General features: G+C 37.9%; 2 protein-coding genes and 1 long non-coding RNA gene across 3 annotated transcripts; 2 read left to right on the top strand and 1 right to left on the bottom strand.

Moving 5' to 3' along the window:
* Positions 1-938: 938 nt before the first annotated feature.
* LOC113709564 (uncharacterized) lies at positions 939-2063 on the bottom strand. Its single transcript, XM_027232362.2, has one exon. It carries the CDS (start codon positions 1831-1833, stop codon positions 1393-1395), a length of 441 nt encoding a protein of 146 aa, XP_027088163.1. The 5' UTR covers positions 1834-2063; the 3' UTR covers positions 939-1392.
* A 2626-nt stretch (positions 2064-4689) lies between these two features.
* Positions 4690-4997, top strand: LOC113709658 (uncharacterized). Its single transcript, XR_011821278.1, has 2 exons — positions 4690-4826; positions 4955-4997. It is a non-coding gene; the product is annotated as an uncharacterized lncRNA (long non-coding RNA).
* Positions 4998-8787: 3790 nt separating this feature from the next.
* LOC113710388 (uncharacterized) lies at positions 8788-13201 on the top strand. The gene is made up of 6 exons (XM_027233360.2): positions 8788-9067; positions 9532-9673; positions 11133-11323; positions 11478-11718; positions 12428-12564; positions 12682-13201. The coding sequence occupies exons 2-6, from the start codon at positions 9550-9552 to the stop codon at positions 12907-12909; spliced, it is 921 nt and encodes a 306-aa protein (XP_027089161.1). The 5' UTR covers positions 8788-9067; positions 9532-9549; the 3' UTR covers positions 12910-13201.

Genomic DNA, 13201 nt, shown 5'->3' with positions numbered 1-13201 from the left:
TGGTTCAAGGTTTCCATTCCACATATAGCAGAGTCTAATTCTCAGGCTGGCATGGGAGAGTGATAGGCTTTCATCCCCCTTCGTGTGAATATGCATCTAAAGCATACTTGATATGACTCCATGACTGGGTCAGGCGTTGTCGTCTGCTGGTTTTGTCCATTTCCACAAACAAAATGTAGAACAAATTTTTATAGGTCCAATTTTACAAGATATAGAACAAATTTTTATAGGTCCCTACGTGACGTTAAAAACAATGTTCATGCAGTGATTTGATGATCACCCTGCCCCAAGCTCTTCATGACACCTTTCATGAATGCAGTCTGAAGGAAATACACAGTATGCTGCAATTAGTACTGTGTCAAGTAAGCAGGAGATAACATCCCTTTAAACTCAAAACTACAATGGTTTAATACCCATTAGTTAGTTACCCTGTTGGTTCCAGGAAAAGAAAGCTGTACATTAGATCAGTGACAGCTCCACTTAGCTGTATGGCGAGGTGTTTGAGACTTCCGAGTATCGTTACTATTAGTAGATTATTTGGGGTAAGTTTTTGAAATGAATACTGATTGAAAAATGTGTTAATGATGCAAACAAAATCCAAACGAGGATTGACGTTAACAATTTGTCATGAAAGATGAAGCAATATAGATTTGAGTAAATCTTATATACATTACAGTATCTATATTATCACCGTTATTAGATTCATAACATGATATATGTGCAAAAGTTGAATTTCAAATTCAAATTTTGTATAGTTATCATTCATTCAACGTTATCAATATAGAAAAGATTAATCCTATAGATTTCAGATGCACACTAATGAACTAATACAGGGTGAACAAAAATAGTTCATATATCCACAATTAGTACATAGATTGCCTTCAGTATACAAGACTGCAAATAGACCCAAGTCGACTCAAGAATGGAGGGAAATGATATTAGCACTCTTCTGAAATCCCTTCTTTTGCGTTTATTGATTTTTAAGGAGTGTTTGAAGATTTTAACATGAACTTCTGTTGACAGGCTCACCTTTTAGTAACAAAGGCTAATGAATGAATCCTCAGTCTCAGCCCCAAAAATTCGTAAAGACCAAAATTCCAGAGAAATTACACAAATTGCAGAACCATATATAAATACTAGTAGTATGTAATAGCAGTAATTCACAGATGTTCCTTTATCTCCGTCATAATGGTCTCCTCAGCAATGTGACTCAAAATCACAACTTGCAAACCCGAACCCAATATCAAGCAAATAGCATCAAGACAAGAACTCTGATGACTCTCCCCCCAGCCACAGCCCCGGCCCCAGCCTGCCATTAGGGGCAAGAAGGAGAAGGAGGGGGGGGGGAGGGGGAAGGATTTGCAAAAATAAAAAGGTAAAGTAGTGAAAAACTTATAGACCGTTCTTGATAATTTGTCGGCTCCTGAGAAACCTGGCCACGGGAGGTGTAAGAGCGAGGGTGATGGGAACCCTTATAGGAAACAGAGCCTTGTTAAGCAGCAATGCCAGAGCCAGTGCCCCACCACTGGATGCCGCCAGCTCGGCAGTCCGATTCCTCTTCTTGAACTCCTCCTCCACGACGAACCCATCTGTGGAGGTGGTGGTGGAAGTCTCGGGGTTGGTATTGAGATCTTGGTCTCCTCCGGGTTCTGCTCCTCCTCCTCCTTTGGACGGGGCCTGCACGCCGACCTTTTCGAACAAGGCCTGCACGTCGACGTTATTCTTAATCGCCACGTACAGCCCGGTGATGGAAGCCGCAGATACAGAAAAGTGGACACCCAATCCGACCTTTCCGTACTTCCTCAACAGTTCCCTAAATCTCCCTCCTGCCATGTCCCAAACTCTTCTTTCTTTTTCCTTTTCTTACAATCAATGAATCAGATGGAGGGTTTTGGAAGTTGGAGGGTTTTGGGATGGGGACACAGTAGAATAGGCAGTGTCGTTGCAGTAGGGTTTTGGAAAATTCTTGAGGGAGGGGAAAAGGTCTTCTCGGGCGAGCGTAAATAGTAGTATACGATGTCGTAGCCTGATCATAATTACTAAACTGAATATGATGGATATGGTTGGGCTTCTTGTGGGTGCTACACTAGTACTAATGCGCTTGGGCTTCAAGTAAAAATTGTTCTTCTCCTGCTATCAAGTGAAATTTTAGTGTGTTTTTTTTTTTTTTTTCGACACAGGGATGTCCGGGTCAATCATTACGGGGCCCGACTAATCCCCTACGGTCCGGGCCGGGCGTCCCAACCCGGCCCGAACGCATTAAGTGCGTGGAGGAATCCAGCATAGCGGAGACTCGAACTTGTGACCTCAGGGTTCACTGGTGAGAGGCGCTGCCGCTGGACCATTCACGCGGGGGCGAAATTTTAGTGTGTTTGGATTACTCGTTATTTATACCTTATTTGAGCACGTTGACTTGCTGGCATCAAATTATTCCAAATTTGGTTTCCTCAATGCGGCAGAGACTACTAAATCTTAGAGTTAAAAACTAGTCGAGTCAAGTCAAATCGAATATGTTCATTAAACTATTCAAATAAAGCTTGTATTCGTTCGATAATATTCGAGTTTCAAATTTGTGTTTGGCTCTTAAACAAAATTTTAGTTCGAGTTTGAACTCGAGTTTGACTCGTTTAATATAAACAAGCCGTTTGCGAACAATTAGATCCATGTTCGCGAACAATTAAACTTGAAATTAGAAATTAGGAATATAATATTAACCATAAATTTTGTGATATTATAATTAGACCAATGTTCGCGAACAATTGTTTAAATTCGCGAACGAGTTCATGTTCATTCGATTACTTATAGAGCTAAAATATTTATTCGAACTCGACTCGTATAAAATTTCGAACGAACCGTTATCAAACACGAACGAACCTAGACGAGTCGAGCTAACCATCAGTTTGATTCATTTAACTGCTAATACTCTAATGCAATCGGGGAACAAATCTCAAACCCGATTCTCCATATATTCTGTTTGTTTGGATAAAAATTTATTTGGATGATTTATTTGATCCAGTTACTGTAGCACTTTTTGTGATGTGATGTATGTGAGATAAAAAGGTGATTGGGAATTGTGTGTACGATGCAAGCAAAACAAAATCTGAAATTTTTATTCCAAATTCTTGTTGTCCAAACAAACTCACAGTCATTAGTTCAGCTCAAGTTTGAACATGTCACACCAGGTTTTGGAGTTCCATAGTGTAACTATGTACAAACCAAACAAGAACAACTTAATTTACTTGTACACCAATTTATAGAGTAGTCCATTTACAACGAACGTCGGTTCATCATTGCAGAACAGTTTCTTACAGTTATGGATGGGATTAACTTCAACTTGAGCTTGAGCCGAGTTTAATAATTTTGATCAAACGAGATCAATGGTCACGGCTTGCCCCCACAAATCCAGTTTCTTATTCCTCATTTTTCTTCATTGAAGTTTTCAAACTACTAGTAGTACTTATCATGGGATTCAGGATTTGGAATGATATCCATTTTAAGTGCTTGGATAATAGGTGTGGGATTCAAGATTTTGGAATGAATTCTAAAAAGTTAGCAACTCTCCATTCCCGAGTGAATTGGTGGGTTTTGTTAATTCCTATATTTGATTCCAAGATAATTTTTATAAAACATTTTTTTTATTCGCTGATCCCTTCACCCTCGTTCAGTCATCTTCCCTCCGGTCTTCTCCCATCATCTCCCACCACTCTGTCTCCTCTTCCATGGCATCCAAAAATTTTCCTTGCCATCACTCGACATCTCAAAAACTTCCACCTTCCTCCGCACTAGTATCACTCCTTCCTCACCCTCAAAATCCTAACCCTAGACCCCCCTCAAAAATTTGGATTGTATCAATTGACAAGAAAAAAGAAAAGGAAAGAACAAAAAATGGAAAAAAAAAAAAAACAGAAGGCCTTGATTGGGGATGGTCTGATGATGGCTGGTATTGTATGAAGGAACTCCGGGTTTGGCTATAATGGAGTCAAGTAGCTAACGGGAAATGGGTTCTTCAGTAACTTCTTTTGCTTACTTTTGTTTTGTGTTGTATGCGTTGACTTGTAAAATCTGGGTGCGAAGAGTATTCCAAGCAAGTCTGTATATTTGCTTTGCCTCGTTCTCCGCCAAATGAATGCTGTACAGCCTAAGAAATTCTCTGTAGTTGGATGATGGCTGGTGATCGTTGCTAAAGGCTCCGCATGATTGAACCCAACAAAGAAAAAGATATGGCAAAAATGCAATAATAATTTTGATACCCATTCCACTAAAAATTGTACCAAGCAGTAGTGATTTCAATGATAGCCGGAGCTTATACCCATATTGATTTTTTATAATTCATTCCGTATCCAATACCAATTCCGGAGCATGAACCAAGCGCCCCCTCAATGCTAGTAGCATTTATGAATATTGAAATTGCAAGTGGGAAAAGGCCCACAACAAGCCGGTGTTTTCCAACAAGTCACACCAGGCCAAATATATCAATCACCCTGTAGCTGTCTTCGTATAATTACATAAAACTGTACAAAGAAAGTCTTCTGTTTTAAGCAATGGTGGAAGATAGGTGAAACTGTGCAGAATTGACAAGGGTTCCGGTCGATCAACATCTTTATAGCTTTTCAGGCTATGAAAAAAGAAATTAAGCTTCGCTATGGCATCTCCTTCAGCTGCTTCTTGCATGCTTCTTTAGTCTGTGTTCTGCTGCTGTGCGGTGCCAGATGCGAGACTTACACGGTAGGTGATGAGGATAATTGGAGCATTGGAGTCAACTATCTCGCCTGGTCTACCAAGTACAACTTCACGGTTGATGATATTTTGGGTACGTATGTATATATGTATGTATATTCATCCTTCGTCCCTCAAGTTAATTTTTCTTTTCTACGATTTCCATAACGAAGAACTACAAAAAAAGAAAAAGTCCTTGATCACTAGTTACATGTTTTTTTGCTCTCTGGTGGATTAGTTTTCAAGTATACAAAAGGGGAACATAATGTGTATGAAGTGAGTGAGGCCACCTTTCGATCTTGCGATGCAAGCAGTGGAGTTGTGGCAAAATACACAAGTGGAAGCGATCAAATTGAGCTCAAAGAAGCCAAGAAGTATTGGTTTATTTGTGACATATCTGGGCACTGTCTGGATGGGATGAGGTTTGGTGTCGATGTAAGTCAAGCAGGAGCAGCCAGCAATACTACTGCATCAGGAACGTCTGCTTCAGCACCACTGCCATCCACCAATCCAAACCCAAATAATGCATCCGAAAGAGGGACTTCTGTGATTTACCTTCTTCTTGTACTTGATTTACTATTAAAATTTTCTTGATGATGCATGCTAAATATTTATACTAGTATGATGTAGAGAACTTTTTTTTTATTAGGGTATGTAACTGAAAAGATTGAAGTGATTGTCAGTGGATGCTGTGTTTGATATCCAATACAGTAATTTGCCCAGTCTTGCTCCTTTTCTCTCCCACTAGCTGCCGTTAGCAATAAAGGGTTCTCAAAACAAAGGATTTAGAAGGAAAAAGTGGATCCATTGTACTGCAAAATAAAGGTCATAGAAATAGCAAGTTTGTTTTAAATTTTTTTACCTGTGGAAAAATAATTGCCGCAAGCAAGTGTTATGATCTTTTTCCCCCAAGGTGCTTTTAAAACTAAGCTCGAAACTCCAATATATTTGTGTCCCTGAATGTGGTCTCAGAATGTTAGCTTGAAATCCAAAATCCAAAATATCTACTTTTTACAAGTCGAATTTGGGTTTATCAGGCTCGATTAAAACTTCTAATTGTTGATTTGACAAAAGGATCTTGTGGTTTATAATTACGTAATTCCATTTCATCCTATATCTAACCAAACGCAAACACAGGATGATGTTATTCCCTAACACCTCGCAGCTAATATAAAACCAATCAAACACTAGATAATAAGATTACTCATGTAAGGATGACTCAACCCAAAATGAGTAGTTTGGAAATAAGTAAATCCCTCTCATCCTGTTTGTGAACCAAACGCATCCTTAGTTTGTCTTCCCCCTAAAGTTCTAGTTGACCATTTTCAACCACTTTTGTCTTGACAAAGTCTCACCTGGAGTGCTAGCAAGTCAAGCTGCTCGTGAGTGCTTGATCAAAAGCTTGACTCGAGCTCGGTAAAATCGAGCTCGAGTTTGAGCTCGAGCTACTCGTTAAATTTAACGAGTCGAGTTTGAGCTCAAGAAATAAGTACTCGAGTGTTCGCCGAGCTTAATCGAGCTTTCATATTTTATTTATATTATATTATATTATATATTATATATTTTTTAAAAAAATTATAGTTTTATTTTAAAACTCGAACTCGAGCTCGAGTGGCTCGGGCTTGATATTTACTCGAGCTTACTCAAGCTCAAACGAGTCAAGCTTGAGTTTAGTTTTATTTCATCGAATCAAGCTCGAGTCCAAATTTTTTTACTCGATCGAGCTCGAGTATGGTGCTACTCGAGTTCGACTCGACTTGATAGCACCTCCAGTCTCACCCTATGTCACACAACTCTAAGAGGGAAATTGTTTGGAAGCCAAAAGTATAAATCTGAAGTAAACAAGACGCATTTAAGAGATTTAAGTGAGTCCAAGATTATGTTACTTTCCTCCATTTTATTCTTTGGACATAAATCAACAACTTGGTCTTCTCTAACTTTCCCTTGTGCCCAAGGATTTTGTTATTGCCAATTTTTGTTTTATAGAAGTCCAAAGAAGCACCATTCGAGTTGAATGTGAACTCCAAAGCTGTTTAAGTTGGGGGGGGGGGGAATGTTAATAAATCAAGGGGCATTTCGATACTTGCAAGCAATTCACAAGTAGCTTTAGGGATGTTTGGTTTACAAGCATGAGGGTTAGAAATCGGCATGCAAATTAATTACCATTTGTTTGGTTAAGTATAACGGGTGTCATTTTCTAAAAATAGAAGTTTTAAAATATGTAACCTTACCATTCCTACTTGGATTTGAAATGGATTAACTCATTAATATAATGGAATTATGAAAGGCATGTTAATTGAAATCAAACATTGAAGGTGAAGATTATAATTTCCATTCCAATTCTCATTCCCCAAATTCCCAAACGTGTATGTATCAAACAACTCATTAGTTAATTAATCCAATGTAACAGTACAAGTGGTTTAGTATACTTATCAAACAATACTAACAATAATACTAGTGTGTTTGGATTGAGATAATTTGAAAAAAAATAATTTGCTTCACAGATTCCAATCTCCTTCTTATCTCACATACATTACATCACAAAAAGTGTTACAGTAATTATTTCAAATAAATCATCCAAATAAACTCCTATCCAAACAAACGCAGTATGATTTTCTGACAATATTATTATGTCTACAATAATAAAGCAGGAGCAAGAGTTTAGTTTGGTAGAAACAATTTAGTATCATTTTTTGTGATTTCAATTTTACCCTTCGAATTAATTATTACCCAATAACTGTCGATATACCACAATTCCTTAAACTATACAACTGCAAAACTAATTCTCTGCGATTATAAACTCCTTTTCACCCAATTAACCAAATTATACATTAAACTGAACTGCTAGACATCATACAACTTCTAAACATTTTCATGTTTACAACTTTTAAATTTTCACTCCATAAAAAATCTTTTGCCATCTACCATGACAAAGTAATTCTCCAATTACTATGCCATCATTATGCCACCAATTCTGATACCATGACAAAGAACTTCTCCAGTTACCATATCTTCTTTTTTTTTTTTTTTGGGTGGTAAGAAAGACTACATTCAAAATAACATTTAACAGAGGTTTACAAACCGAGGGAGGGCAAAGCCTCTGCAATCAAGTTCTAAAAGTCTAGAAATTGCCAAGGGAATACAATCAAACAAAATAAAATTTTCTTCTGCTTCTACACCCATCTTGGCCAAAAAATCCGCACACTAAGTTTGCCTCCCTATAGACATGCTTAAAGGTGATTGATTGGAATGTCTGCATAATAGTCCTGGATGATCGCATGGATTTCCTTGATATGTTTTGTTGCGAGGGAGATTTTCCATCAATTTATATTTGTTTTGTCTTTCATTTTATTTTAGTTTTGCATAATCATACTATATCTAGGCATGGGAGTATGTGAATTTTTTTATCAATTTTTTTATGGGAGTATGTGAATGATATTCACAATTCATCCTCTTAAGCACCCTCACTCGTATGAGTGCGCATATACCACTAGTATAAAATCTTGGGCAAATTACATTTCACCTCCCTATAGTTTAGTATTTTTGACATAACCTCTCTATAATCTCAAAAGCAATAGTTTAAATTAAAGTAATAAAGTGACGGAAATGGTCATTCGTAACGAAATTTTTAAAAATATCGAAAATACCCTTATATATATATATATATATATATATATATATATATATATATATATATATATATATATATATATATATGACACACTAACCCTGTATGATTTTTATATTTTATCATAAAATTCCCTTATGATTTTTGAAATATACATATAACCCCCCTTGATTAATAAATAATTTTCAACTTTATATAAAAGTATTTTTTACATTTTAAAAATAAATGTTCATTTCCGTTATTTTGACACTTTAATCCAAACCATGAGAGGGTTATGTATAATTTTTGAAACTATAAGGGGGTTATATAAAAAAATATTAAACTACAGGAGGTAAAGCGTAATTTGCCATAAAATCTTTCCTCATTTCGCATCAAGGGCGTGTTTGGGCCGCCATAAATCAGGGGATATCAGTTATATCCCCCGGGATAACAGATTCCGAAACACAACCAAAGACCGCGAAAGTATTTATCCCAGGAGGAGTCCACCAGAGCCCTCTCCGTCGTCGGCCCTCTTTCTATCTGTCTTCCCTTTTGCCCTTTTTATAGCAGCACTGCTTTTCCCTGCTCTTCTTCACTCCTCGCCTGCGCCTCCAGCCGAACCTCCATTACTCTCCCTTATTCCCGGCGCTGCACATCATTCCTCCTTCGCTCCCCAATTTGGCCCCCGCACACCAGCAAACCGGAGCACCTACACAGATCGACCCAAAGTCCTCTTATTCCCGGGTATGGTCTTCCATAACTTGTAAGGCAGCTACAATTAGAATACCTTTCCCTGAATTACCTCTAAACTTCTTCATATTGTCTTGTGATTCGGGATAAAGGACTAATAGTAACCTAATTTAACGTTTTGGTGATTACAATTCGTTTACTATGGTACTATCGGTTGATCAGTAACTGCTTCTAGAAATTAAAGAATGATGGTTTTTAGGTTCGGTTTTACTTGCAAATCCGACGAGGTTATTAGGTTCAGTACCCCCTCCCCCTTTTCTTGTTTGGAGAAGGCATTGTGTTAGACTGAGTAATCAGTTGGAAGTCTTGTATTCTTACTTGGGATGTAGTTTTTTAAATTTTTGTGGGGTATACTGCAGTTGATTTATCTGATACGTCATATTCCATTAGTTTTGTGCTGTTGTTTGAAACTTGATCCCTTTTCTGATATGGTTGTCTGTTGATGTTTCTATTCCTAGTGATACAGTATTAACGGGATGACCAAAGGAGGAAGGGTGCATCCTGATTGCAGGAATGCATCTAACCCTTACCATGAATGTAGTGAATATTGTTTCAAGATCATTGCTGAGCTCAAGAAGAAGATGAATACAAATAATACAGGTTGGTTTCCTACACTCAACTGTATTTTCTGTTCTTTTCTTTGGAGATTGGAGATAGGAATTGGCCAATATTGTACCTCTATATGAGTTGGTTCGAGCTTGCAAGTCATGTTGTCTAGGTAATTTAAGCTTTTGTTGTGCCGTGCTTAAAAGCTGTGATGAGAAAATGGACTTGGGAGTTTGAATTGGAGATGACTTTGCTTTTCCTATTTTTACTCTAGGATTAACATAAGTAGTTAGTTGATAGCTATAAATTTGTTTCTATAGTATGCTGGCTTCTGGAGCCATTGATTCTAATATTAACTATATTCTTGTATGCTGCTGTGCTGAGCCTATATGCTAATTTCACCCAACCGTACCTTGTAATGAACCTAACAAGACATTCTTAAGCTTGTTACCTCCAACTTTAGGCACTGTTTTTCACCTTTCCCAACTCCTAGACACTTACAAGTTTGCCATTCCTTAGATCTAGGGGTGGCTATATCGGCAGGATGGTGCCCAGTGTTATTATAGCACCCTTATGGGCATCTTTATGCATCAAACTTCGTCAGCTGGTTCAATTTAACTGAAACAGAGAACAGTTGAGGGAAGAATGGCTGTGGGAGCTTGGTCAATCAGTCAGAGTCCTCCCCTGATAAAATGCTGAGAAGTGGTCACCCATGCAAGAGCTAAATATCTTTGTGAACTAAATATGATCTAAGGGTATATGTGCCTTTACTGATTACTGGGTAGCTTTGAACTTGCCCTGTCTACTTTAGTATCCTTGAACTTATTTGGAGCCCAGTCTCCTTATTTCGGCACCCACCATCTGGCCTTTTTGCCCTTCTGATCCTTCACTGTTCCAAGCATTTATTTTGCTAGCCTTGGATGATGCAGTTGATTATTAATCCTTTTGTGACTGCTTTGATATACTTTCCTGTGCCTATTTATTGGAATTTCACAAATAAGCTGGTTGAAGATATTTGTGATGCAGCCGAACTATCAAGAAGCAATGCTTCAGCCTCCTGCTTCTTTTCCTGTGCTATATCTTTCTTATTTACATCTGTCACTGCATTTTCACCATTTACAAGTGTCATTAGGCCAGAGAATAGGAATTTACCTCGTAACTCTCTCAAGGATGTTTGTCATGAACTTTTAAATTAAAATGAGTACTTTGAGTATTTCACATGTTTGTGGTACATGTCATTGTTTGGGGTGTGCCTCTGCAAGTCCAGAATAGTTTTTGATAGATGGTTGTGTTTTTAGAGTTCTGATCAGTTGATAAGAAACTTTAGTAGGCATTGGTACCTAACAATCGTACTAGTTTGTTATTGGTTACTGTAAGAACATAGATCGGGTGCATGAAAAGGAGGCTTGTGCCTGTGAGTAGCCTCCTCCTGGAAAGGCTTTGTTTTTTCAACATTGGCTTGATATTTTTGAATTATATATGCATATTGACATTTCTATATGGAATGTGCTAGAACTAGTGGAAGCCTATGATAGTGGAGATCAGCCCAATCCAGTCGCCAGTTCTAATGAGGGTGAAGACTTACATGGGGGTAATAATGATTCTGCTGGGGAGAGGAGCTCTGATGCTGAAGATAATGTGGGAGTGGACATGACAAATCTTACAGGAAGGCAGAAAAAGTTGTTTGAGCTAAGGCTTAAAATGGTTAGAATCACGTGATTTTTTCGTGTTAAATCCTCACTCTGGTCTCTTATTAATGAAAAATTGCATCATCTACTCACTTTGGTTTTTCTGTTGAACCTTTATGTTATTGTATTTATTTTCTGATGTTTTCTAATCTGCTTTTCCTTGTGGGCAGAATGAGGCCAGAAAAGCAAATCAAACGGCCATGGTAGCAGAAAAGAAAAAAATGGAAGTTCCAGAAGAATCTAGGGGCATTTCTAAGCAGAAATGGCTCGAGGAACGAAAGAAGAAAATCGGTAGACTTCTAGATGCCAATGGTTTGGACATGAGTAAAGCTTACATGCTAGACACACAGGACACGGCAGAAACAAAGTATAAGAAGTGGGAGAAGGACCCTGCTCCAGCTGGTTGGGATGGTAATATATTCGTTCTCTGTCTACATTAAATGGACGCACGTGTAAGGAGGATTTGCATACGCATGATTGTAGTATAGGTATCTTTGTATTCTGTAGCCTAAGTAATCTGCTTATAAGAGAGTGTGGCATCACAATATTCATTATTCAGATTGAGATTGACATTGTGATTGAGTTGCTTCAACAAAATTATTTACCAATTGTATTCTATTTTGAACTTCAAGCTACTCCATTCAAGACATTTAGCCCCATAAACATGAAAACTATATTGTTGGTGACTTGGTAACTAATGAATCTCTCCTGCTTGCCTTCCACATGGGTTATTGAATGATGAAGACCAAATTTAGCAGCTAGAGGCAGATAGAGAAGGATTAGATGTTACCTGTGAATTAAGAAGATGCGTTTGTATAATGGCAACTAAGTAATTGGGAAGGCTTGGTTGATTTGGTTTTGCATTGTTGCTTAAAGTGCTCTACATTTGCAAGTTGAGAATATAGCAAATATTCCACAAATTGCGCTTGACGTATTGCAAAAGTGGTCTCATAAATTCTCTCCCTTGTCTAGTTTAGGATGCTATTTTTATGAAGCAATTAGAGTTTTTAATGCTTTATGGCTGGGGTTTATGATTGTATTATGGGTTTTTCGTGTGTGATTTTGCACTGCAGATGAACACTTTGATGGGCAACTGAACTTTTGTTTTCCTTTTTAACAGTCTTTAATCAGAAAACATTGTACAATGCATACAAGAAAAGAACAGGTAACATTGAGGTTGATCTAGAGGAATACAACAAAATGAAAGAAGCTGATCCAGAATTCTACCGAGATGCTTCGAGTCTCCAGTATGGAAAAGTAAGTATACACACTGATCCTCCGGCTGATTATTTTCTTTTGCACTGATGTTCTGGTATGTTTATATTTGTCTGGGCTTTTTGGGAGCTGGATATATTATTTTTTCTGACTGGACAGGCACCAAAAATAGCGGAAGAAAAAATTGACAAAATGGTGAAGGAGCTCAAGGACAGGGAAGAAAAGCGCAGAGCATTTAGCAGGAGGAGAAGGTACCGTGAAGAGAAGGACATCGACTCCATCAATGACCGAAATGAGCATTTCAATAAGAAGATTGAGCGTGCCTTCGGCAAATATACTCTGGAGATCAAAAACAATCTTGAAAGAGGAACTGCCTTACCAGACTGAAGTGGAATACAAGAAGGCAAGATTCTTTATGCTTTGGGTATACATGGATTACATTTCCATCCTGCGTAGCGAATCGGTGCTTGACCCAGCGATTGCATTCACTGCCTTCCCCTGTTCATGATCCAAGGTTTCGTCTGTCAAAATAGTTTGTTGTACACAGACGGAACATTTTGTGCTTTATTATGAAGTTGTAATTGGAGGACTTCTGCAAGATTTACTTTCCAGTTTATCCCTTCTGTGAATCGGATAAAGGTGGTGACAGTAGATATTACCATGATGGTGTTTTCTCTTT

This window comes from Coffea arabica, chromosome 9e (assembly GCF_036785885.1).
Source record: "Coffea arabica cultivar ET-39 chromosome 9e, Coffea Arabica ET-39 HiFi, whole genome shotgun sequence".
Lineage (NCBI taxonomy): Eukaryota > Viridiplantae > Streptophyta > Magnoliopsida > Gentianales > Rubiaceae > Coffea > Coffea arabica.
This window is presented reverse-complemented; position numbering and strand designations above follow the sequence as displayed.

Excerpts from the sequence above, each read along its gene's own strand:
- LOC113709564 (XM_027232362.2), bottom strand. The coding sequence starts at position 1,833 with ATGGCAGGAGGGAGATTTAGGGAACTGTTGAGGAAGTACGGAAAGGTC.
- LOC113710388 (XM_027233360.2), top strand. The coding sequence starts at position 9,550 with ATGACCAAAGGAGGAAGGGTGCATCCTGATTGCAGGAATGCATCTAAC. Across the intron at positions 9,674-11,132 it reads GATGAATACAAATAATACAG|AACTAGTGGAAGCCTATGAT; the intron begins GTTGGTTTCCTA and ends GGAATGTGCTAG. Across the intron at positions 11,324-11,477 it reads TTGAGCTAAGGCTTAAAATG|AATGAGGCCAGAAAAGCAAA; the intron begins GTTAGAATCACG and ends CCTTGTGGGCAG.